Source organism: Microtus ochrogaster, unplaced genomic scaffold (genome assembly GCF_000317375.1).
Source record: "Microtus ochrogaster isolate Prairie Vole_2 unplaced genomic scaffold, MicOch1.0 UNK14, whole genome shotgun sequence".
In the NCBI taxonomy this organism is placed as follows: Eukaryota; Metazoa; Chordata; class Mammalia; order Rodentia; family Cricetidae; genus Microtus; species Microtus ochrogaster.
Window position 1 is genome coordinate 266,067 of NW_004949112.1, and position 26,500 is coordinate 292,566.

General features: G+C 51.9%; 1 protein-coding gene across 1 annotated transcript in view; it reads right to left on the reverse strand.

Annotated features, from left to right (window-relative positions):
* Positions 1 to 727: 727 nt before the first annotated feature.
* Positions 728 to 26,500, reverse strand: part of Ush1c (USH1 protein network component harmonin) — a 44,199-nt gene continuing 18,426 nt past the window's right edge. The window contains 16 exon segments of the mRNA XM_026789141.1: positions 728 to 807; positions 809 to 847; positions 1,831 to 1,939; positions 2,305 to 2,360; positions 3,603 to 3,712; positions 6,047 to 6,146; positions 6,429 to 6,482; positions 6,964 to 7,005; positions 9,329 to 9,379; positions 10,657 to 10,776; positions 14,082 to 14,564; positions 15,049 to 15,165; positions 16,310 to 16,462; positions 20,300 to 20,349; positions 25,062 to 25,186; positions 26,005 to 26,070. Coding sequence (XP_026644942.1) covers positions 769 to 807; positions 809 to 847; positions 1,831 to 1,939; positions 2,305 to 2,360; positions 3,603 to 3,712; positions 6,047 to 6,146; positions 6,429 to 6,482; positions 6,964 to 7,005; positions 9,329 to 9,379; positions 10,657 to 10,776; positions 14,082 to 14,564; positions 15,049 to 15,165; positions 16,310 to 16,462; positions 20,300 to 20,349; positions 25,062 to 25,186; positions 26,005 to 26,070 — 1,714 coding nt within the window. The 3' untranslated portion in view covers positions 728 to 768.

Here is a 26,500-nt window from a genome sequence, read left to right on the forward strand (position 1 = left end):
TATGTAATTAACTCTGTATATTTTGGGTTCATTATGGATGGCGACTCTCTCGAAGAGGCCCTGTCTTGTCCCTGCTGGCACCTTCTTTCTCTTTCCCTAAGCTTCAGCTGGGACACATTCTGAGCAGGAGGTGAACTCACATCTTTGTCCCACCTTGTCGCACTTGGGCGACCTTGGAAGACGCAGTGTCCAAGCTCTGGACACTCTTGGAAGCTCTGGCAGCAGCTGGGTCACTCTACACCTTGAGGTACCCCTTTGAGTGGAACAGGGCAAAGCCCTGCCATACACCCTCATTCCCCACCTCTCTGCCAGGGACACCCTGAAGCCCAGCTTGGGGTTCCGACTACCCCTCCCTTAGCCGTGAGCCAGCATCAGTCCTCTGCATGTCACGCTCAGGCCAAACCTTCCAGTCTTTCACTGAACAGCCTCGAACTTGTCGCCCACACACATCCATCCCAGAAGCTGGAAAAGGTGTCAATCTTGTTTATTAGTGAGCTCACAGTCAGGCTTTCAGCGGTGATGGCAAAGGAGAGAGAAGAGGGCGGGAGGGAGCTGCAGGAGGAATACTCCAGAGCTGAGAGGAACCAGCTTAGTAAAGCTGGAAGAAAAGGCAGATGGACCCTTGCAGGCCACCTCCAGAATGGCAGCTGCTCTTTGTGCCACCTTTTGGGGGCCTTCTGAGGAGGGGCCAGGCCATTTGCATTCCTGGTGTGGGGCACAGCTTCAGGGAGGCTTCAACACCCGGTGACTGTGTTTCTCAAGCTGAGTTCAGGGACTGGGTGCAGAGCTTGCCAGGCTCCAGAGAGGAGTCTGGCTGGCTTCTCTCTCCAGACTTTAAAAGAAGGTCCTGTGGGGGAGAGGAAACAGGCAGAGTAGACAAACGTTATAAATGACCCTCTGTCCCCACCGTGACGGCACACAGCCCTCCAGTCTTCAGGGGCCCCTCTCAGCTGGGCTCACACCAGCCACAGCACCCAGGAAGCCAGCGAGAAGGCAGAAGGGCTATCGGGATGAGGTGGGATGGGAGCATCAGGAAGGACAGATGGCAAGAGCAAGAGACAAATGGCCATCAAGAACATGGTAGGCCGGGGCCACTGTCTTGGCACATGAAACACGAGTGTGAGCACTAGCAATATTTTGGGAAAACTGCAACAGAAGCAGCTAACATGTCCATGCTTGCAGCTGCTCTACTGTGGGCTTCAGATCACAATCAATTCCAGCGTCACAGCCAAAAAACACAGGACACAGATAGAGAAGCATACTCCAGAGTTTGTTTCCATGGTGGGCCAGAGAGGATCCAGATCAAGGTGGGAAGGAGATCAATGAGAATGTCCCAAAGCAGGGCTTGGAACATGACAGGGCACATCAAAGGAACCCACCAACCCTGGTTCTTTGGACCAGCTTAAAGAACCCGAATGGCCTGACTCTGCCTGAGCAGGGTACAGGGCTCCTGCAGGGGTTCTCATGGGAGAGAGAGGACCCTGCGGGGAGATTCAGTGGCCGCCAATCTTCTCCAGCCTAGTCCAATAGGTGGGAGGTACCACTGTGCTTAGTGCTTCCTGCCACTCTGCTCCACTAGACTCTGAGTGTGACCCAAAGCAGGTCCCAAGGGCTGTGGGCACCAGCGCTCCCAAGTTCCAAGCCAGCTGGGCCTTGTGCACCCCCTTAAGCTCTCGTATCCCAGCCATTGGCAGCAGCCCCAAGGGAGACATTTCTGCAGGCTGTCTCCATCTCCCTTCAGATACCAGTCCAAAGAACCTGCCAGGATCATGGGCAACACATGGCATGCAGCATGGGCAGACAGAGCCCTGCAGCTGCCTGCCTAGTCACCGTGGGCTCCAGCCGCAGGAAGAACCCGTGTCTACACACGGCCTCATGGGCTTCAAGCTGCTCTGGGACCAGCTGGGGGCTTTCGGCTGCAGAAGAGGGAAGAGAAGAGCTACACATGCAGGGTGGAGCGGGAGACAAGAGGCTCAGTTACTGCAGGGCGAGGCTCTGCAGGGCCTCTCCCTGTACTGCTTTCTGCCTAGGCCCTGGGCTCCAACAGGAGCTATAGATTCTTCAAGGCATGTGGAATGGAGGCTATGCTGGGCAGGACGGTGGGTCAATGAATGCAAGCCAACACTAACTACTAAGGCCCAGGACTCTGTTCCAGGGCATCTCTAGCCCAGGGTGTTCTAGGCCCCATGACTGCCAGCAGATGGGTGCACAGGGCAATCCCTCTCACTGGGTGAGTCTGGAGGAAGGTGGGCAGAATCCTGAAAGGGCAGGGAGTGCAAGGGCAGGAGGCCAGCACACACTTACAGCTCATCATCGTACTCCTTGGGGGGACAAACAGCAACCACAAGGTCTATCCAGTCCTGTGGAGAGAAACCATGTGACCACAGCGCACAAAGAGGGCTGGAGGGATGAAGGGGTGGGTGATGCATCTGCCTGGTGTTCCGTTCCACTCCTGGGCTTCATAGACCAGGGTCATTTAGGGCACAGTAAATGCTGGGGTTCCTTTCTGGAGGCCCATACCCTAGGAAAGCTCTTCCCCAGAATCAGGGCTACAAGACCCTTACTTGTCACCAAATTCCCATGTCAATCTCTGGACCAGGGCTAGGCAGTCACTTCAGAATCATATATGGACTCACAGAGGTGACCCCTCAAAGTCTGGAGTACATCCTAGGAAAGTGTACCACTATAACCCTGAGTCATAGCAAACACAGGCTCTTTGGGTCTCAGTCTCGGATCCTGACACTCGGTCCCCTCAATAGCATCATCACCATCGTTAGCTTGTTCATCACTGTCCTCCCTGGCCTTGGGCGCGCCCACTGGCAAGTCCTGAAACAGCACTGCCCCTCCCCCCACGCCAAAGTTCCTAAGATTGAACTTCACTCGCCCCACCCCGTGGCCTCCCTCCGGAGCACGAGCAGGGCACTGCTCCTCTGTCCTAGCACAGCCCTTCAGATCACCACAGACGGTCATCATGTTACCCGCTGGTCTTCTCTTCTCCACATCCTTTCATGTGGGTCCCAGGCCCATCTGGTCAGCTTCCTCGGCACTGAACTTAATACCTCAGGCTCAGCTGCCTGCACACAGTGGCACATGTCGTGCACTGCACAAGGTGAGTGGGCACCATTTACACTGGTCTGTCGGCGACCCCTCAGACTGTGCAGCGCACCTCCTGGGAGACTTTATGTGGTAGTCCTGATCCGTGTGGCATATCTGCTGAGCACGGAACAGACCACCAGCCCTCTTCCATCTGCTCTCCGGTCTGGTCACTCTCTGCAGCCCCCCCCCCCCATACACACACATTCTCTTGATTCCTACTTAGCACACACTTAGAGAAGACCTTGGAGGATTTTCTTTGGGGGGGGGGGTAGGGGGGTTAGATGGTCATGTCCAGTCTTCTGGACTCTGTGCCACTGACTGTTGGGACTCAAGACTGAGTAAGAAGTGGCAATTCTCAGAGCTGTAGCCTTTCAGGTCCAATCCACTGTCTAGACCTCGGGTACTAGCCCTGGACTGGGCCACTGCCATTGTAAGGCCAGGCTTCAGTTCAGACACCAGGGGCTGGGCCAGGGAGGGAGGAGGGAAGGGGAGGGGCTCGTTCTTACCCCGCCCTGATTCCAGGCCTTCTGCAGGGCAGCCTCAGCCTCGGCCAGGGTGTAGTCCGTCACAATCTTGCCATTGATGGCCATGATTTCGTCCCCTTTCACAACACCACCTTCAGGAAGAAGCAGATTGGCACCTGGGCTACTTGTGACATGTGCTTAATTCAGGACTTTGTGTGGTTCATTACTGTGAGACAGTGGGGGATTCCCCACCCTGGGCCCTGAAAGCTCTTGAAAGACAAAGCAGACTCAGTTTCTCAAGGCCCCTGTCATGAGTGCTCTCTAGGCTCTGCAGAGCCCCTAGACGACAGTGGAGCCCTTGGCATCGTACTCTGCAGCAGGATGGGCCTGCATTTCTGGGGCAGTTCAGAGAGCCGGAGACATCAAGGACAGACAAGCCTCTCAAATGCCCTCCATCAGAAACAAGTCCCTTAGAGTCCCTGCAGCTCAGTGTTTTTCACAGTGTGACCACAACCACTCACTTGCTGACAACCCCTCCCATCTTTTCCTGGCTCAGGGCTCTCAGGTGAGCACTTCTCACAGCACTTAACACAAACAGGGACTCAACAGGGGCGCTAAAACAAAGACCGCCATTGATGCGTGCTGCTGGGATCACATGACTTTTAGGAAGGCAAGAAGTATAGACTGAACAAGCTCCTCACTGTAAGACCTGTCAAAGTTTCAGATAGGAAAATCCGCACCATGGCTCTGTAAAGAAGCAGATTTACCACACCTCCCTTTTGGACAGAATTCTGGTTGACGTGCATGAAACTCTGGGCTACATAGAAATCAGTCACTTGGGAGTGATGAAGTGTGAAGACCACAGGAATGTGGTGTGTGTCAGTCAGCGAGGTGGCAGCCATAGTTTGGACCTTGTGTTCCTGGGAATGTCCTGGGATGTCTAAACCTGCGTGCCACCAAACCTCAGACAGCAGAGTTCCCTGTGCAGAGAGACTGTGAGGATAATGACTCTCCGTAAGGGCGTGAGGGAACCAGGCAGTAGCACAGGTCTTCTTCCGTCCTTCCCTGACAGACACAGGGGAGGAGAGGAAAGGGTGGCAACAGGAAACTCTGAACAATTGTCTTGCTGAGCAGAAGTGAGATGAAGGCTCCTAGTGGGAAGGCTCTCTAAGGCCATCATTAGCAGGGCTGGACAGCACTCAGGCTGCTTTCCTGGCTTCAGTAACTGCAGAAGCTCAGCTGCCAGCCAGCAAGGGCCTTTGATTCCAGACTCCTGTCTGTTTCAGGCTCTGGTCTTCTACCCCTCCACCCTAACCCCTCTGGCCATGGGAGGGTCTTGTTGTAGCATGAAGGGATCTGGTCCTAGGATTTCCTGTGCTAGCCTAGGACTGAAGGGGAATCTGGACTCTAGAAGTGTTTCTGGGGTACAGAAGCCCCTCCTGCTGTGACAGAAGCATCAGTAACAATGAGTCTGAGACACAGGGTTTCAAAGGCGAATAGGTGAGTGAGTTGATAGTTTGAAGCCTGGGTCATGAGCCAATGGTGGGTTCTGGGGTTTTGTTTAGTTTTTGACACAGAGTCTTACGTAGCCCAGGTTGGCCTCAAACTCACTATGTTGCCTTGACCTTCTGATCCATATGCTCCCAGCTCCCAAGCGCTGGGATTACAGGCATGTGCGACCAATCCTGATTTATACAGTGCTGGCGATGGAACTCAGGGCTCCACACACGCTAGGCAAACGCTACCTGCTGTGCTACAGCCCCAGCGCCAGTAGAGTGTGTTTTTGTTGAAAGGGAAGAGTGTGGCTGGTGGGGGGGGGCTAAGCTGGGGAAGACCTTCTTAGAGGCATCACTTATACTGGGCACTAAACCAATGGTCAGCTGTCTGTCTTTTTCTGGCTGGGAATCCTTGAAGAGGTGGCTTGGTCTCAGCATGCCACAGTTTCTAAGTTGTAAAATTAAAATCACTATGGTGCATACCTAGGGGCTGTGAATGGATTCATGGGTAAATGTCGTGGGATTCTTAGGCCCAGGTCTGTGGACCAAGTCCTGAAACTAATGCCTGATGTGTGTCTCATTCCACAGACCCCCTCCTCGGCCAGGATGCTTCTCCCGCTCTCTGCATGCGCTTTTTCTTCACAGGCTGCAGAACGCAGCGCTGTAGGCTCCACTGCACCCCATACCTGAGTTCTCACAGCTTCCGCCCCACCGTCACTCCCTAGCAGTCCTTGGCTGATGATCCTGCTACTATAAAAAGCTGTGATTCTGAGCCCATTTCTGCCACTAGCCTTGGAGTCCCTAGAGGACCTGGGCATTCCCACCTCGGTCCTGGCACCATGGCACTCAGGCAATGTCTGAGACTAGCTAGATGGCTTGCTGGATGGGCCTGACATTCTTGAATAAGGATGGGGTGTTTGCTCTTCTGGAGCATCTGGTCTGGCTCCACACCATCCCTCAGATAGGCAAAGTTGGTCCATACTCACTCACCATGCCGTTCAGCAGCTCCCCCTTCATAAACAGCAGAGACGACCACCTTCCCCACGGGGGAGTCCACGCCACCTTCCAGAGCCAAGTCTAAAGACCCCTCCTGGGTAGAAGAAAGCAGGTCTTAGGTGGCCACAGAGACAGCAGCCTATGGAGCACCAGGAAGTCTCCCGCAGGGTTACAGAGTGTAGGAGACATGGACCATGCAGTACAGAGGCCATGGCAGAACCATGGCAGAAAGCAGGCCTGTCTTGAGTGTGTATCCCCACAAAGAATAGGGAGAGGATCAGAAGCCTGCTGAGTCACCTAGAAGCAGAATAAGTAGGGACCAAGATGGCAAGGGTAGAGAAGGTTGATGACCAGCCTCCATCCCGTGACCAGGTACCTTTTTGATGCGCAGAAGTCGGACGTCCTTCCCTGCAATCTGCTCTGGTGAGAACTAGAAGCAGAAAACCAGGGTGGGGACAGCTGTGAGCTTGATGAAGGGTGTGAGAACCCCTGGCCTTGATTGACGGCAAACACGCACATGCTCTCGCGCCCCACTGTTCTAGGCTTACTAGGGTGATGGAAGAAAGAGCCTTGTGAACACAGGGCTGGTGCCTGGCACAAAGCTAATGCTCGCTCAGCAAGTGTAGCTGCTATGATAACTCCACACCATGCATACACATGTGTGTATGTACACTTGCATTCATGCAACACATTCTTGTACATATATTACACACATGCATGTGCATATGTATACATATATGCACAGCACACACACCATAGTTCTCACTAAAAGGCTGTCTAAATGAAGCCTTTCCAGGAAAGGGCATCTGGGGCACTATTGGGACTCTTTGTATGCCCCACGGTCCAGAATAAAGCTCCAGTTCCTCTCATTTGAGGGACTGTTTCCCCTGAGCTGGAGAGCTCCCTCTTACCATGGAGTAGGGGTCAAAGCCTTCTTCATATTTTCTGAAATCCTGAAAGCAAAAGAAGGGCTTTAGGATGGGAAGGAGAGGCCACGGATTTACACTACAAATGCAAACTCAGGCAAGGAAGAGGGCAAGGGGCAAGCGGGCCAGATTCTAGGCAGCAGAAGTGAGTAGGGGATGGGGAGCAGTGTGGTCAGGGTGGGGTAGAGGGAGGAGGCTGGCAGTGACAACAGAGGGAGCGCCCCGCTTAGGGGCCAGCAGGAAGCTGCAGGAAGCATTTGGAAGAGCATGGCCCTGTCTCTGTTCTGGTCAATGGGTGGCCAACTGTGGCTTCAGGGACACCACTGGGATCTGGACATCTGAGCAGTTGGACCTTGCCTCACAGAAAGTCCCACTCTGGCCTTTGGGGCCCAGGCTGGCCTTCTCCGTCCACTGGAGGATGTGACCAGGCCATACGTGTGAAGCCATGCTTCTCCACCCAGTGCTCTGACCTCAGAGAGGTCGAGGAGGGGGCTGCTTGGCCTGGAGAACACGGCCACAAGTGCCTGGGAAGACAAGTGGCACTCTATAAGGGGAGAAGAGAGGCCGTGGTGAGATTGGGGTGGGTGTCTGGAGGAAAGAGGCCTCCCTCCCCAAGGGAGATGAAAGGGATACACAGCTCAGGGGCCCTGGCTCAGTGGGGCTGCTGCGGTGAAATGGCCAGGAATCAGAAACAACATGCTAAGAAGTCAGAGCAAGTGGGCCAGGGGTCACAAACAGTAAGCCAAGGGAGGGCAATCATGGCCTCAGAAGCCAGGGTGCGATTCCTGAGTTAGGACCACAAAAAACCACAGTCAGTCCCTACTGGAAAGGTGGGCACACAGTTTCCTAGGCCTCAAGTCCCATGAGCAGGCCAGAGATCCTGCCCCTCCCAGATTGCAGCTATGGAACTCTGGGTACAAGATGAGGGCCCAACTTCAGCAGATGGGTCCCTGTATGTCTGTCTGCACCCTTTTCCCCTGGCCTTTTATTTTCCAGGCTGAACCCCAATGAGTCATTGGATCTGTCTGGCCAGTCTCTGCACGTCAGATAGCACACAGAACGAGGGATACAACACATCTAAGCACTAGGAAGGTTACTAGGCAGATTTTGGGACCCGCGCCCTTGCCACCAAGAGAGGCACCATCTATCCCTGGCTGTTCCTTCGGAACGTTGGGCCATACTGGCCATAGCCTCCATTGTGGGACTCTTGAGTACTGTGCTTAGGTCTTGTGTGAATTCTGAGATTTACAAATATTACTGCTGGTTTGCCGTAAGAGAGCTACACCCTTGGTTCCGCAGACGGAGAAACTGAGGCCAGAGAGGTGACACTGATGCCTAAGGTCACAAGACAGAGGAGAAGGTCAAGGGTTTAACTGCTTGAAGCCTCTTGCCCCTGAGTTGCTGTCTTTGTCCTTTTGAGGGTTGTTTGTGTCTCTAGCTGTGGGCCCTGCTTTGAGAGGCAGGTGACATAAAGGAGTAGATCACAATGTCCTGGTCTAAATCCAGGGTCTAACACCAGTAGGGACACTCCCTGTTCTGCTTCACGTCTGTGGCACGGGGAAGACAATAATGCTCCTCCATCCCCGGATGCTGTGAAGATCGAGTTAAGACGCTTGGTGAATTTAGAACTAGGGCTTGGCACGGCACGGCTCGCCTTCTAAGGTTTAGCTGTCTGCTGTCCATCACGGCTGTCAGCAGTCGCCTATGGACACTCTGCCTGTGGCCCCTCCCCCACCACGTCTATTCTCTGCCTATCAAATAAGCTTCTGGGTGGGGGAGTAGAGAGACTGCTAGCCAGGTCGCTTCTGATTTGAGACTATCGGTCCAGTCGGTGGCTCTAGATGGAAGTCCCTGGATGTAGGGTAGCTAAATGGCTATCCTGCCTGACCCAACTCAGATGCCAGCAAAGACTTCCAAGTCCTTGGGGACCCCAGACAAACTGAGGAGCCAAGCTGCCACCATCTCCTGTGGCTCGGGAAAACTGCGATCTGCTAGGAACAAGAGCAAGCTTAAGGAGCAAGGAGGATCCAGCTGGCCCTCTTCCACCCCTTCCTTTCTCCTAATCTTGGCCTCCAGGGTCCCCTTTGTCCCACTTCCTCTTTGGAGCACTAGGGAGTAAGGATGGTGTTCCTGCTGGTAGCCTTCTTTTGTCAGTGCTTAACTTTGAAAAGCCACGGGTCCCCTTTGCTGGGGGTGAGGGGTAAAGACTGTGCTGGCCTGAGGCTTCCCAGCAGGTGGTACCTGGGGAACCTTGAAACCGCCAGGCACTGGAGTGGAGAAGGAGGAGTCAGGCGTAGTGAGACAGTGGGGGAGGACCAGACACACAGGACTACCATGGGTGTCATTTTACTTGTCTGAATGCTGTCTGATACACCACCATCCTCTTCAGCATCTCCTGCGGCTGCCAGGAATAAAAAAACAGTTCCCCACAGTGTGTTAAAAATAGGTATCGTCTGCCCCCTGGTGCCAGGCCCCGGGGCTCCCAGCCTGAGGCTACCCTTCCTCCCGCCCCCCACCAATAGACTTATGTTAGGGGAGCAGGCCAGGCCTCCCGTGCAGCAGCTGCCAGGAAGTGGAGCAGACACCACCCATTATGAACCAGAGAAGACAAGTGGACTCAGCAGGCTGGCCCCGAGCATGACCTTTGCTCTTTGGGGGAGCCAACAAGACAGCTAAATCTCAAAATTAGATCTGGAGTGCCCCACCCTGACATTTGGGTAGGGTTTCCTAGAAGGGAATAAGGTTCTGCCATGGCTGTGCCCCACTGTGGGAGGCCAGCCAGAGGTTGGATCCCTGTGGGGTGTCTGTGAACCCCAGCTCCCTTATCTGTGAGGAATGGACCTGATCCTAGTGAAGACTGAGAAGCAAAATGGGGACAGCACGGAATCTGCTTTGGTCATTTTCCACGCGGAGGGTGTCCCACGCCTGGCCAGACCCAACACAATCTCTTGCTCTGGTAGTAAGGGTAAGATCACGTCTCTGGAGTTCCAGAGATGTGCCATGGACGAACATCACCTCACTGCACAGCTTCCTCGGCTGTGAACAGGGATGATGGCAGCCATCTTCCGAGGTCACACTGAGCTGGACACATGGCAGCCCCTCTTTGGTATTAACACCGTGATTTGTACTCACTATGGTTTGTGTGTATGCACACATATGTGCACATGCATGTACACGTATGTGGGGGCCAAAGGACAACCTCAGGTGTCATTCTGCAGGTGCTGCCAACCTTATCTTTTGAGACAGGTCTCTCAGTGACCTGGAACCCACAAAGTAGGTTAGGCTGGCCCACCAGGAAGCAAGCCCCAACAAGCTGCCTGACTCTGTCTCCACTGTACTGGGATTATGTCACTATGCCCAACTTTGTAAAAAATGTGGGTCCTGGGGTTTGAACTCAGGTCCTTGTGCTCACACAGCGAACACTCCAGCCGCTCAGCCATCCCCCAGACTCAGCACCATCATCTGTAGGTGGAGCTTCAGCCTATGCAGTCAGTCAGATAACAGGAATTCTACTGGGTAGGTCTATGTGGATTCATCTTCTGACAATGTAAGGTGACAAGATGACAGCTGATCTGACTTTGTGTCGTGTTCCACTTCCCCTCTGAAGGTGTGAGAACCCAAGGCACAGAATCCTGGCTTGCTGTTCTAGAAACACCCCAGAGGGGAACAAGGGCTTACCAGGACCTCGGATTTCACAGCTGGCCTGTAGATGAAGTTGGGTTCCTGGTGGACCATGACAGGTTTGGAGATGGTGGACACGCCAGGGCCTCTTGGAGGCTGTGGGCTTGGGCAAAATGTCTACAGGGGTTAGTTTGAGAGAAACCCATGTGATGTCTTAGTAAATGTGGCCAGGGATAGCCGTGGTACTTCTACAGACATGCAAATCACTCCATGCATAGAGCCAGCCCTATTAGGCTGCCCTGACAGAGGTCTGGGTAGGCTCTTCTCACAAACAGAACTCCACTGCCTCAGTGTGGCTGAGCCGCTCTGAGTGCCAGCCACTGTCTTTCAGAGCTCACATTTTCAAGTTCCCTCATGTAGTCACCCAATGTCCCCTTCCTTAAAAGGCTCTTTCCTCTGGCAGTATTCATGTCCCTGTGAGGTGACATGAGGCATCTGGGGTTCCCGGTGTCTAGGCAAAGTGTCCAGAAGCCTTGGGGTGAGGACAGGTCCAAGACCAGACCATTCTGGAGCTGACAATACTTGTTCGAACCACATGAGCACTCGGTAAAAATATCTCTTATCATGGCACAGCCCTGCCCCAAACCCTTTGACAGGTCCCCAGGGAGTGCCAACACCTCCCGGCCTGACTCTCAAAGCCTTCCTTTCCCAAGCTCCTCACACTGCCCAACTTCAGCCTTGAAGACATCAGGCTCTGCCACCTCTAAGCCTTTGTTCCGCTTTGCCAGGCCAGGTTGTAACTTGGAAATTGTGGCTCTTCCCCTTTCCCACACTTCCCCCCAGACACCTGTGGGTACCCTCCCTTTACCCTGTTTCCTACTAGACTGACTGTCTTGGGCAGGGGCTATGGCCGCCAGTCTAAAGGTGGGTCCCAGTGCCTAGGAGAGTGTCTAGCCTATGGTAGGTACTTCACAAGTATGTGCTGGCTGAGTATATGAATAACTCGAAAGTATGGTGGGCATCCCATGCGGTGCCTGATCGTACACACAGGGCTCTGAACCCTTCCTCAGGAAGGAGCTGTGATGCCAGACACACACAGTGAGGCCTGCTAACTGTAGGATGACCATGCAAACATGCTGCCACCCACACATGCAAACTTGTAAGGGGCACACAGGTGGAGGACTGGGTAGATGAGATGAAGGCCAGCGTGATGGCACAGCTTTGAGTAGAGGACAGCTCTGCACTTTCTGTCACTTGAGATATTTACAGTCCAGTCCTTTAAGGTTCATTGCTTGGGGACCTTAACCTACCCTTTGCTCTGAGCAGTGGAGAGCTAGACAGTGGAGTCTGTCTTGAATCTCATATGGTGTTTGCTGAGAGGATGTCCCATGTACGGTTTTGTTCTAAATCACTCCATTCTTACAACTTGGACTAGGAACGCCTAACAGCAATACTTATTGTCTCTTGAGTACCTGCCACTCTTTTAAGTATTAACTCAGAATGCATTGTACAGGGTAGCGATGTTGCTCAGCTGGTAGAATGCTTTCTTGGCATGCACAAAGCCCTAGGATTGATTCCCCAGCAGGCAAGTGCCACATGCCTGGAAATCCAGCACTCGAGAGGCAGAAGCAGACATAATAGCAGTTTAAGGTCATCTTTGACTACTTAATGGGTTCAAGGCCAGCCTGGGCAACATGAGACCCTGTTTATTTTTATGGTTATTTGTGGGAGTTTTTGTTTTGTTTTGGTGTCTCGCTCTGTAGCCCAGGCTGTTCTAAAATTTATGTGTACTTCAGGTTGTCCTCAAATTCAGTGGTCCTCCTGTCTCAGTCTCTGAAGTGTTGAGATTATAGCTCTGACCCATCATTCTGAGCCCCCCTTTCACGCATTAACTTGTCTGGTTCTCACAGTAACTGGGTGCCACTTGCATTTTACAGATCAGGATGTCCAGGCTCACATATATGGAGTAACAGGTGCCCAAAGTCATTTAGCCAGCGAATGACAGAACACGATTCCAGACTACTAGGTCTGACTCATTATGTCCCTCCTGCTATCATTATGTTTCTTGCTGCTCTGATGACCTTCCTCTGACCCCTACTGTGCTGTATCCCTCAAGGCTCAGCTCTAAGCCCCAACAAGGCAGAGGTATCCACAGATGGAGACTTAGCTGTGCTAGCGTATAGAAGAGCTCTGTATCTGTATTGTTCTCCCTTCAGGTGGCAAATTCCTGGAAAGCAGGTGTGCCAGCCTCATGGGACCTCCTTCAGCTCTGTCCTTATCTGCTTCTTATATCAAGAGGTGCAAGGCATGAGCCCAGTGCCTCATCTCAGAGTCAGACTTGTTGAGGAAAAGCTACTGCCCCACTCTGTGGTCACTTCAGAGAAAGATGGGACCTTCTCACCAGCCTAACACAGTCTCTTAAACCTGATGGCTGGTTTGGCTCTGCAGAGATGTTCCTGGAGCAAGGAAACATCTCTCTCTGTCTGAGCTGCAGGAATCAAGTCCCCACCAGAGGTCCACCGGATTCCAGTCCCTCTGTGATCCTCCAACCGGGAACTGTCAGCCACGTCAGGAACCTGGCATGGCATGGCCAACCTCCCTGCATGATTGGAGTTACTGAATCCACTCTCCTGTCAGGAACGAGTAGGAGGCTAATGACAGCCGTTGGTGGAGTGCTGCCGACCACCTCTACCACCTCACCCCCAGTGGACGGGAACCTCCTCAGCTGAGTCACAAGCTTGGCCATGAGCTACTAGGATCAAAGTTTCACATGGCCCTCAGGGACTGACTCTTCCAAAGAAGTCTTTGGCTAAAGATCAATCGATGAGAAATATGTCTTTCTGAAAATACTACCACTCAGTCTCTCAACATCCAAGAAAAACATTTCTCATCTTTTAATAGTAAACTTGAGAATGTCTAAGAACCTCTCATCTTCAGTATTTCTTGGGTGGTGGCCAGAAGTGTCTGCGTATTACATACCAAGTCAGTGTGGCTGGCTAGTGCTATGGAAAAGAGTGCTATAATATCCCGTGATTACCCTGTATCGTCATCCTTTGATTTTCAGAACTAGGCACTTCCCCTAGGTTTCCCCCATGTCCCCTTTCTGCAGTTAAATCAGGGGTTCACTTCCCACTTATGAGACTTTCTCAGTTACTACAAAGACACAGTTGGCTATTCATTTCCACAACCAGAAAGACCCACACTGAAGGTCACCAGCCTTCACTAGCTCAGGAGCTAAGAGGACAATGACACTGACACAACCCATTGTTGCTCATTTCATGGCCACAGCAATTCACCATGTAAACACAGACTTCAAAACCAGCAAAAAGCACACCCATGCAGGACAGGACATCACACCTGGGAAGAGGCAGAGATGATGTTTCCTCCTGTCTCCACTCACTGGAGTGGTGGAGGGCAAAGGAAACAGCACGGGCACCACACTTTGTTTGCAAGCACAGCATGCAGAATAAATAAGGTGGTACCTTTGGGGTATGTGGGAAGCTCCGCTCAGGGATAGGGGAGCTGGTGGGTTTGCCACCGTGGGTATTTGCCTCCCAGTCATCGACTGGATGGCCTGGGTCCCCAGTGCGGAAGGGGTGGTTGCCCAGGGCCTCTTCAAGGGCTGAGGGCAGTGGGCGGGTAGGAGTGAGGTCTTGGGTGGGAATGGATGGAGGGGGAGGAATGGGAATCGGGGGCGGAGTGCGCTGCACCCAAGGTGAGGACGAGGCACTCACGTGGCCTGATGAAGGCAATACGGGAGGGGCGGGGACCTTGGAGGGTGGGCTGATGGTTGGAGGGTGGGGCATCACAGGCAATGCCGAGGGAGTCTTGGGGGGATAATAGAACATGTCCAGGGGGATGTCATCCAGGTCAGTGGTGTGGAGGTGGAGCCCACCAGCGAAGCGTCTCAAGGGTGGGGCCAGAGGAGACACAGAAGGTGGGGGAGGTGGGGGCCCTGTGGTCATCTGGGGGTGGAGAAGTCCTGTCATTATCTATTCCACACCATGTCAACAATGTTCTTATCTGTTTCTTTTACTGCTGGAGCCCCAGCACTCAGATCAGAACCGTGGGTGCTGCCACCCAGCTCCCCAGCCGAGAAGAGGCCCCAGGAGTGCCACCTGGGCACCATCAGACAGTCACCCTCTAGAGCAGGACTCGAACACTTAAGTGCTCAAGCAGGTACTAGAACAGGGACAACAGACTCAGTGGGGACTGTCTCAGGGCAGAAGGGATTTGTGGGCACCCAGAAGATAAATTCATAAATACAGACATGTCTCCCCTCCCCAAGACGGGACATGATGAGAACTGTCAGGGCTGGGCTGTAGACAATGAGATGGATACTGGCGTGGCTGGCAGTGATGAGCAACAGCCATCACGCCTCTTGCTGCGCTCAGGGTTCTTTGTTCTAAAGTGGTCAGGGTGGTCGAGGTGCAAAGAAGATTCTGTTACCTCAGCAATCTCATTCTCGGAAGAGGAAATCTGCTGGAGGCGGGTCTGACAGAGCCTCTCCACCCAATACTGAGTCTTTTCCGATTCCTCAAGGTCTTCCCGCTCAGTCTCAGACACCTGGGACCCAGGACCCGTGTCCAAAGAAGAGGACAAAGGGCAAGCTGAGTCAGGTAGGCAGCAACACACAGAGGGGCGGCTCTAACCCTTCAGTACAAGCTGGCATGCCAGCATCTAGACAAAAAATCCACTTGGGCCTAAGAACAGAGTAGAGGCTGGGATGTCAGGGTGACAGCAAACCCTGCAGGGGCTCATGCATTGCCTGACTGTGCTGGCTCCCAAGAGCCACAAAACTCTGAGGCTCTTGGAGTTCCTTTGTGACCTCTTCGCCCCCAATATGGATTTAAGTTTACTCTTGCTTCCCTGCAGGGCTGCCCTGTCCTCAGAAATGCAAGTTCAATCTTATTCTTCATTTTGAAGCTAATCTATTCTTAGTGCCAGACCTAATACACTTCACATTTCCCAGGACTTCTCTGGTTTTATAATCTAATCAGCCTGGCATTGTGATTCATGGGAGCATTAAAGAGAAGCAGAAAGAATATTGCCTGCAGCCAGGAAGCTCAGGCCAACCACCTCACTCAAGACAGAATCCTCTCGTGCTGTAAGAGTACTATTGGCACGGTTTGTCTTAGGAATATTCTCAGGTTCTAGAGGTCTAGCCTCAGAGACAGAGTTAGCAGCCTCAGATTCTAAGCCTGATTTTCTGGAGATAGTTTCAGACTTGAAATCTACATTAAATGTTAAACCCATATACCGAGCTCGGTGAGACTTGGTAGTGAGAGTGGACTGAATAAGACAGGTGAGAAAGGTGAACCAGACTTTCAAAAGAGGCAGAGGGGTTAATCTCAGCCAGACTCTGAGCCTGAAGATCAGCTGTAAGGAGAAGAGGCCTTTTCATAGAGTTACACCTTGGAGGGATAAAGTAAAGGGGGCAGACTTATGTGTCAGTGACAAGCCTGAGACTCAGTCTGGGCAGGGAGGTTAGCCTCAGATCCAGACCCTAAGCCAGGAGACTAGCTTTAGTCTCAAACATACACCTAACATGCATCTAGAGCTGGCCTCAGATGGCCCTAGGTAGGTGGAGCAGTTGTAATCCCTGGACTGGGAAGGATGAGCCTGTCTTTACAGTCTTTGTGGAGAAAGATCCTAACTGGCCCTTGAAAGTAGTGAGACAATGCACGCCCCCCTGCGACTGTGCACACACCTCCTGGGCCAGCCGGTTGATCTTCAGCTGCTTCTCCTTCTCCAGCATCTCTTCCTTCTCTTTGTAGAGCTTTTGCTCAAATTCCAGCTCCTTCTTATTCTTTCGCAAGTCCTGCAGGCTGTCATACTTGGCTTTCTTCTTCTCTTTTTCTTTCTGGGCAGATGGAGCGTTGTGTGTGTGATAAGGGTGACAAGGTGCTGTGGACACTAGCATAGGACAGCAAGCAGGGCATCCAGCTTGCAGACAAGACAAGGCAGACTGCCTCAGTGAGCCCCACTCCCAGGTTTGGCCTGTCACACTGGGCATTGGACCTCAGGTTGAGGTCAGGGAGGGCATTGCTACCCATTGTAGAGTGGGAGACATACTCCTCCATCAGCCAGAGCTGGCTTGTGTTCACTAACTAGCTGTGTGACCTTTTGGCTAAATTCTGTAATCTCTCTGGGCCTGAACTCATCACATCTCTAAAAGAGGGAAAACAGCTGCCACACAGGCTTCTAGCCAGTGCCCATGAAATACCATCTATGAAAGGGCTTTGTAAATCTCAAAGGACTGCTCAATGAAGGCATCGTATTTACTTCCCAGGACCTGAGCTCTTGCCTTCCCAGCATCAGAGGAGAAAGGTGACTCCTGTTCAGATGCTAGAGATGCATTCTGGGAGATTCTAGAAAATCTGAGCGAGCTAGTCAATCTGCTGTGCAAATGTCATCTGTCCTGGTCTGGATGTGGGGCCTTAAGCCAGGGACACTGGATTCAGTCTTGATCTGTAAGCTCTACACTGTATCACTAAGAGCTTCCAAAGCTGGGGTTCTCTAAACTGTGTCTTCAACTGAAAACTGCAGGATTTGGGGGTGCAGGGTCAGGAGGAAGCCACAAGCTCAGACAGGTCAAGTCGCTTGCCCAAAGTCAGGCATCTAGGAAGAGATGGAGCCAGGCTCAGGCCTGAGTCCTCCAGGTCCCAATCTTCCACTGTGCTCAGATAATCTGGGGGCAGAGGGTCACAGCAGGGGGGAGATTGCTCCCATAACCCAGCAGAGAACACAGAGCCAGCGCTCAGAAGAGGATGCAGAGAAAACCAGACAAAATCAGGGCAATTTCCAGAACAACTGTGCCTCTGTCTATCAGGGCTTCCTGTGTTTCTGCTCTGGATGTGCTCAGAGTTCAAGACCCAGAACTAGGGATTGCAACAGTGGAAGCGAACCTTTTGTGTTAACTGATTTATGGGTGTCTCTAGACATCTGAAGGGCTCATCTTGCCCCCACTAAATACAACCCTATCACCACGAACAGCTGATATGCTTTGAAAATGCTTGCCTCTGGGATCTGCCTCCAGAGCAGTCCACAGCATCCAAAGGAGATGTTTCTCTTGGCTTCGATTCTGCTTGCTTCATGGCTACCCTGCTCATCAGGGCCCCAGCTCAGCTCGGAGATGAATTCCCACATAACATTGTAGGTCCAGACAGCAATCCTCAGCAGGAGCCAGAAATGGTCTCCTAAGTGGCAGCTAGCTAGAGTAAGGTCATGGTCTCCTCTGGGGCCACCATGATAGGAATGGCCATTCTATCAGTTAAGAAACAAAACCTACCGCGATTTCACAGCTAGAGTGGGCTCCTGAGAAGGGGAGTGACAGGAGACAGCTCCTGTCCCAATTTCAGTAAAGGCATCCACTATCAGATGTAGATGGGTAAAGTCCTCTGTCTGTCCCTATACAGGTAACTTAGGTGACCACAATTCTGCCTTCCCTGCCAGGCTGGGAGCTCTTGCAAATTAGACCAGGCATGATTTCCTGAAACAGTTCCTTGTGTAGTGTGTGTGTTTGGTGTGTGTGTGTGCAGGAAGTGTACATGTTGCTGTAGGTTCTTGTGCAGAGAGCAGAGGATAGCCTTAAGTAGAGGGCATAGCCTTAGGTAGAGGTCCTTGGGAGCCTTCCACCTTTTGTCTAAGACAGGCTCTATTGTTGGAATGGAATTTCCCACCAAAGGCCTGGGGATCTCCAATCTGCCTGCCTCTGCCCCCATCTGGTCATCTCTGAGATTACAGGCATGCTACCACAGCCAGGTTTTCCTGTGGGTTCTGGGATCTGAACTCAGGTCCTTACACTTGGGAAGCAAGCACTTTACCTACTGAGCCATCTCCCCAGCCTCAAGTCACTCCAGCAGCTCTTGTGAAGGATCCTGGACAAAACCGTAACTCCTCCAGGCCCTGCACAGACTGGGACCAATGAACTAGTGGCCTTGGACTGAGAGGACTCGTGGCCAGCGTAAGAGACCTGAATCATTTCTTTCAGGTTTGACTACTGATACTCATGGCTGTGGATGCATTCCTTAGCTCCAGCTGCCGAGAAACAAACAATGTCTGGTGATTCTGGACAAAGGGAAGATGGATTTCCAGAGCTGGTGTGAGGGCTATTCTTGTGTTGTGCCCTTAATTGTCAGTTACCTTCATGGCAAACATCCATTTCCATCTATCTACCAACAACTGTTCTCTTTGGGAAACAGAAACCAATGAAACAGAAGCCAAAATACCAGCTGTTCTAGAACGACAACCATGGGGAATCTAGACCGACCCCTTTACTACGAGCAACTTCCAAGGAACATAATTCACATGTGCAGAACATTCCAGCTCACTGACATTTCCACAGCTATTAGTGTTTGGAGAACCCATGTCCTATCAGTTTGTTTTGATTATTTTTTTCCTGTAAAATCTAGAGGTATGTGTGTATATGTGTAGTGTCTGTATCTGTGTGCGCACACACATGTGTAATCTATATACCTATGTGTATATGTATATTATACATGAGTATGTGCACACATATGTGTACTGTATCTGCTGTTCTCTCTTTAGCCACGTTCTAATAGACACTATAAAGGGAAGAATCAGCAGGCTAACTCAATGAGACTCCCCCAGACATGCCCAGCCTCAAGCCTGCAGCGAGGATAGCGACAAACGTAGCCCAATACAAAAACATAGACTTACTTAAAATATGAGATTATTCTTCCAAGGCCTGTAGCTGAATTTTATAGATGACAGTACCATGTCACAATGTCAGAGAGGACAGGAAGACTTCAAGCCATGGATTCAGCCTGTGACATGGAGAGTACAATCCTAGGAGATCACACACGTTCTGAGACTATAACAGGGTGGGAAGGAGTCCTGCAGGAGCTGTAGCCTAAGCATGTTCACTGCCGTGCAAAGCTGGTATCACAGGTAAAAACCCACACGTGTCAGGAATACCGCTGCTGTGTAACAGGCGTGTGCTGCCCAGTGCCCCAGGCTCATGTGCTGCCATTGCTTTGTTTCTAAGGGACCTTGCTAGAGTAAGCTGAGCTGGTTGAGTGATGTCATATAGCTGAGTTCACTCAGATTGATGCCAGCAGCCTGATATCTAAATACCAAGCCATCTTGAATGTCTAATATACAGTACAGATATTAACTGTGGCATTTTCATAATCAAATGTTGATGAAATTTAGTAAGACAAAAGATGAGAGTTTTATGGGGCCTGGAGATAGTATAATAAGATTTAGATAGAAAATTAAAGGTCTCAGAGAATGGAAAGATACATAATCCTAGACCCAGGCAGAGATAGGTCTAGGGAATAGTTGGAATTAATATGGCTGTTTTCCCAAACTTGGGTGCCAAATTTCACACAAGCTGCATCTGGCAGGGTCGTCATGAACTGCCACCCACCCTGGCATTTTTACTTTGCATAGCCCAGGCTTCTGGTCAAGGCTCTGGTCTTGCTTGGCACACCAAGTCTGAAGTTGCTTGCCCCCAGCTAATCCCATCAGAGCCACCCAGGGCTTAGACAAGTCTCATGCTAGGAATGTTTCCTCTCCCTTCCATGATATCTCTACCACAGCGCCCCTGCCAGATCTCAGACAGACAGGGTCAAAGAGTCTGCTTGCAAGTGAACGAGGAGAAGAAATGTTTGGGAAAGACCACAGCTCACATAAAACTCAGGAGAGCACGGCACCTTACTCAGGCCTCTCCTACCTTCCGGATGGTTGGGAATTTGCCATCGTAACGGTAAAACCACCCAAAGGCTACAAGGACAGAGAAAAATGGTGAGACACAGCATCCGTGAGCAACAGTTGGGAGCTGGGCTCCCAAGGAACATGTGGCTTTCTGAAATCCAACAGCAAAATCTGCTCTCTGGCCCACTTTCCCTGACCCGACGAGGGATCTGGGCAAAGCAGGCTGGAGACCGCCTGAGCACTGCCCTGATGCCCAGACTCCGGGTCACCATGCCTGTGGAAAGACACGCTTTTCCAAATCACAGAACGGCTGCAAACACAAACCACGCTGAAAGAGAGAAAAGTACTCCCCAAGCAGATGCCAGGTTTCCACAGCTAAGAAATGGCTTCAAACAAGAGGCAGCCGAGCTTCTTCCTGGAACTGCTCCAGACAGAGCCCAACTGTCTCACAGCACACTTGCAGCCCCTCTTTAAACACCAGAGAAAGGCAATCATTTTAGAAGGTTCTGGAAGGGCAGTGTGTTAACAGCAAGCAGGAGATAAGTTTCCAGAAAGGAGATTCCCTGCCCAGATCAGATAAACAAGGCTTAGTCTCCTTGCCTAGGCAACAACACAGTGGGACAGTACCTCAGACCTGAGCCCTCAAGGCTAGTGCTGATAGCCCATACTTGGCTCTCAGTGCTGGCCTGGGTATTGAGCTCAGGATTAGATCAGGCACACCAGCCCAGTGACTAATGTGGGAGGGGTCTATGGAGTCTTGTGGGAAAGGCCAGAGAAGTGGGGATACTTGGGGAGGCAGTATTTAAGTATTCGAGCCAGTGGCTCGGCTGTCCTGTCAAGTGGCAGGTAGGTTTTTAGCCTAGCCATGAATCTTGTCCCTACAGTTTGGCACTCTGTGCACAGGCCAAGCAGAGGCCAGGCGCATCCTCACAGACCCCAGTGGTTCCCATCACGGGCCTGCTCTTTCGAGCTGGTGTCTCTACTATGTCTGAAGGAGGTGGGCAGAGCAAGCAGGGCAGCCAAGCCAGGGAGTGGAGCATGGGCGCCAACCTGCTGTCCCTGCTCCGTGATTCCATCCAGGTGGTCTGCAGGCTCCAGTTTGGCCTCCGCTCCCTGATCATCTACCCAAGGGATGAGAGGGACAAGCTGATGATCCAAGAGGATTCCCAAGAGGGGTGTGAAGGAGCCCAGGAAGCTGTGGAGCCAAGGGCAGCAGCAGGGCTCGAGAGCCTCCCGCTAGGCTCTGTGGCTGTGGCAGGTGCACACAGTGCTTTGAACCTCAGTAGTTTGGACTCCTCTGTCTGTTAAATGGGTTCACAGGAGGGACCTCTGACCTGACATCAGCATGAGGATCATTTTGCAGGACACTGAGCTGAAAGCTGGAAGAAGCTGGCAGTATCGGAATATTATGTAGGACCGAGGAGAGGAGCTTTCCATGGGATACTGGATCTTACTTCTTACTGCCCTTGTCTTAGGGCTCTGCCTCTCCTGGGGGTGATCTGAGCTATGTGGGCAGTAGATGAAGGCTGGGCCTCCCAAGAAAGCTGCATACACAGGCCGTATGTCGTTAGTATAATAGGAGTCTCAACATGGTGTGGAAAGAACTATCCATTAGCCTGGATCCTGACCTCCCTGGAACCCCAGCAAGAGGTACCGTGTTTCATCATTTCCTAGGTCTGCTCTCGGGCTGTGCTCAGTTGCTCTGCTTTCGACAGAGGAACACTGGTGCTCAGGGAAGACACAAAAAACTACTTAGTTTAACAGAAAACCTCCACCAACTTTCAAAACACGGGCCTATTGGGTGGACAACAATTAGGGGGTATCCTGGAGGGAGAGGGGTCTCCCTTAGTGATGTCTCATTTAAGCCCCTCATCTTCCAGCTAAGAACTCTCCTCTCTCACACTCTGCTCCTAAGCTAAGAAAGGGTCTTTTGTCGTCTCTGTGTCAGTGTGTCCTAGCTCTGAGAGCTTGGCAGTGTCGGGCATGGCTGATAGGCCATGGGTAAGTGGCAGAGGCAGCTGTCCGGCTCCCACAGGAGCCTGGGTTGCAAGAACTGCCAATGCAGGTGTCCCAGGCTCTTCTCTGGTTGCTAAGCAGAGCCCACCCCTCACAGGCACAGAAACCTGAGTCAGGTCTAAGTGTTGACTAACTGGATCCAGAGCTAAAGGTGGTCAAAGAGGAGCTACTTAGATGAGTTTCTGCTGGCCATGCAGCCTTCCCTTACCTCTGCGGCCTCTATGGAGGGGGAAGGGAGAATCAGACTGGAGCCTCTCAGAGGCCTGGCTGCATCTGTAGACCAGCCCTGAATGCAAGTTACAGCCATAAATGCTGGCAATTGACAAGATCTAGACCCCCCGCCAGGCAAAGCCCTGGGTGAGGGAGTTTCTAGATTGGGTTAACTGACATGGGAACACCAGCTCATGGGCTGGGGTACCAGGCTGAATAAAAAGAAACAAGTTAGCTGAGTACCAGCTCCTACACCTACTCGTGTATCGGTGTGTGTTATGGGTGGTTGTGTGTGCGATGTGTGTGTGTGTATCGTGTGTATGTGTGGTGTGTGCAAGGTGTGGTATGTGTGTGCAGTGTATGTGAGGTGTGTGTATGTGTGTGTGGTTTGTGTGATCTCTGTGTGTGTGGTGTGTGAAGTATGTGTGTGTGGTGTGTGTGTGTGAGGTATGTGTATGTGTGTGAGGTGTGTGTATGTGTGTGCAGTTTGTGTGATCTCTGTGTGTGTGGTGTGTGTGTGTGAAGTATGTGTGTGTGGTGTGTGTGTGAGGTATGTGTATGTGTGTGAGGTGTGTGTATGTGTGTGTGGTTTGTGTGATCTCTGTGTGTGGTGTGTGTGTGTGTGAAGTATGTGTGTGGTGTGTGTGTGAGGTATGTGTGTGTGGTGTGTGTGTGAGGTATGTGTATGTGTGAGGTGTGTGTATGTGTGTGTGGTTTGTGTGATCTCTGTGTGTGGTGTGTGTGTGTGTGAAGTATGTGTGTGTGGTGTGTGTGTGAGGTATGTGTATGTGTGTGAGGTGTGTGTTATGTGTGTGCGGTTTGTGTGATCTCTGTGTGTGTGGTGTGTGAAGTATGTGTGTGTGGTGTGTGTGTGAGGTATGTGTATGTGTGTGAGGTGTGTGTATGTGTGTGTGGTTTGTGTGATCTCTGTGTGTGTAGTGTGTGGGCGTTTCTTAGACTATGGACATGATGTGATCAGCTGTCTCATATGCCGGTTGCTCTGACTTCCCTGCCATGATGGACTGTATCTTCAAATTGTGAGCCTAAGCAAACCGCTCCTTCCTTAAATTGTTTTGGTCTCAGCAGCAAGAGAAGGATCAAACACGGGGCTAATGGCTGCAAGGTGAAGCCGGATGCTGCAACCGCTTCCCCAGGGGGAGCCAGGACTCAGTCATCCATCTGAGCACGTGTACTGCCTCAGGATACTGTACCCTGAGCAAGGGAAAACTCTTGTCCCTTTTACTCAGGAAACTCAATTTGGTTAGGAAGCATTAAATAAATACCTAGCCTGTGAAAGGCCTTTTATTTTCCATAATCCCTGAGAGGGTGTGCTCTCTGCGAAGTGGAGACCCAGTTTCTAGAAGGTACCACACTGGCTCGGATTACTTTCACAGAAGCAATTAAAATCGATTTCTCCCCTTCTGAAGCTCCTATTTCACTCACAAGGGCAAATTAGCTCCCGTCTAACATACGGATCATTCACTGAAAATTTATCTCAGGCCACATCCTCAGCAAATACGAACGAACTTGGGGGAGGATGGTGAGTGTGCTTTGTCATCTTTGAAGATGACACCAGTGCCCCGCTGCCAAGAAGGGACGCCCCAGGGAAGAGTGAAATGGAAGAATCTCGACAGACACCCTACTCCACTGTCCTGGTGTTGGCAAGGGTGTAGAGCTCAGGTGGGATCTCAAATTGGCTGAGTTAATTACACCCCATGGCAATGAGGAACCTTGGTTCTCGGGTCCAGGGATACACCCACATGGAGGTTCCCACAATCTGGGCCTTGTGCTCTTGTGAGCACAGTAAGGTGAGGAGAACCTGTCTGTGTCAATCATAACTAGAAAGGGACAGTGGATGGGACTGAACATCCAACCAGGAATGAGGGACTTGTGATGACCATGGCCCCACACTGCTTGGAGGCCCTCTCCTCCACTAGCTCCTGAGACATCCTGGAAGATGGGACTGAGAGCAGGGAACTGCGGAGCTTCTGATGGAGGCCTGGGCAGAAACCAGTGGAAGAACACAAGACTGCTAAAGAGGAGATGGGAAGGGCAGGGAGAGCTTAGGCCCAATGTGGCACACCTCCAGACTCCAGAGAATACATGGAGGGGGGTCTCATGCTCCTCTCTCTGCCTCCATCCTCAGTGTGCTAATGGCAGGAGTGTGGGGTGATGGGGCAACCCTAGACCACCTTTCTCCGTGCTGGTTTCAACACAGTCCTAGTCAGACCCAGGCCAGAAGACAGCATGCCATTCAGCAAGCTCAGGGAGTCACCCTATAAGCCAGTCCACACCTGCCAAGCTCTCTGTACCCTCTACAGCATACCAAACATCTGCTGCATCTGTACCATGGGGTATGATGTGGGAGCTGGTGCATGAACCACACCCCGACAATGGAGGCTACAGCTGATGGCCTCGAGCACCGCCTCTTCCTGAGTGAAATACAGTGCAGATATCCCTGGAGTAGTCACCTGGGGAGGTGCTGATGAGGGTGGAAGGCCATAGTTCTGTCTAGCCCCCTTGGCACTATCCCATCCCTGACCGGTTGTACATACACTTGGGCTTGCGAAGGGGCGCCGGGTGCACCTCTGCAGTGATGGTTTTAGGCAGGATGAGCTGCTCCTTTGAGCCCCAGTCTTCTTCCCACTGCTTCTTAAACTTCTCTTCCTCCTCCACGATCCTGAAATGAGACCGCCACCCCTGTGATCAGAGGCAGGACCCTGACTGTCTTGGGCAGGGAGGCTTCACAGCTCTAGCCCAAGCTAGGATCAGCACTGCAGAGGGAGGTCTGGCTGGTCTCACTCCTGAGAACATATGGGACCAGTGCTGGGAGCAGGCTGAGCTCTGTACTGTTATTCTGCCTTCTATGGAACGATAGCTTCAGGCTGTGCCTTGCCCCGAGTGACTCCATCATAAAGCAGCATTTGCCTCTGCTTTGAGTGAAAATGCCGAGGTGGGTGACTCTACAACGTGTTTGTACATGTACACACTACCATGTGTCCAGGTCCACCCATGATAGCTCACTCTCAAGTAAGCTGGGAACATACGGGTACATGGGTGTACAACAACTGTATCAGAAAAGCAAACCCTGAATCTTACCCAACACACTAGACTAGTGAAGGCCCCCAACCTGGACCCCATAAAGAGAAGGACACCTGACATTATAATGGTGACAATCCCATTGACTGGTCAGCTGACTATCCAGGGTATGTTAAATGACTGACACACACATCCGGGGACTGACAACCAGGCAATTCCCACCTGTCCCTGATGCTTGTGCTCCTGTCACACCGTGTAGTATGTTATGTGGGTGTTACGACAGTAATTAAGACTGGAAAAAGAGAGGTAAATTGGAACTATTTGGTGCATTTGAGTTGACGACATCAATGCAGCTTGCGACTTTCTACTGCTGTGGAATGTCACGGGGTGTCTGTGTTTCTGACTAGCTGAGCTCAGGACGCAGCCACGGGCGCTCGCGATGGACCCCAATCCACTCACTCCTCCATCTCCTTCCGGTATCTCTCGTTCTCCTCAGCGGCCTTCTGGGCGAGTTCCTTTCTCCTCCTAAAACAAAGAGAGGTTGGCCTGTGTGAGTGTACGCCCAGACTGGTTCTGCAAAGTCTACTCTGACGGAATTTCATCTGTGCTGCTGGGCAGAGAGTCTGTGCCGTGGGAGCAGGTAGCAGGTCCACAGGCGTGTCGGCTCCCATCCAAAGATGAAGCAGGCACCACGCACCAGGCTGATTCCGTGATAGAGGAGATGGAGTGGCACCCTCTTCCCTTTCCCAAACACTTAGTACCCGAAATGTATCAGAGTTGGCATTTTGGCAGCGGTTTTGATTTGAGTTGCTTGTGCTATCGATTTTCTCAGCCCGCTATTTCAAACATGCAGAAGTAGGCTTATCACTACAGGTGGGTGTCGCTGTGGGCACTGCCAGACTCCTGACCTAGACTGTATAGATTAGCATCCCAGCCTGGCCACCTATGATTCTGG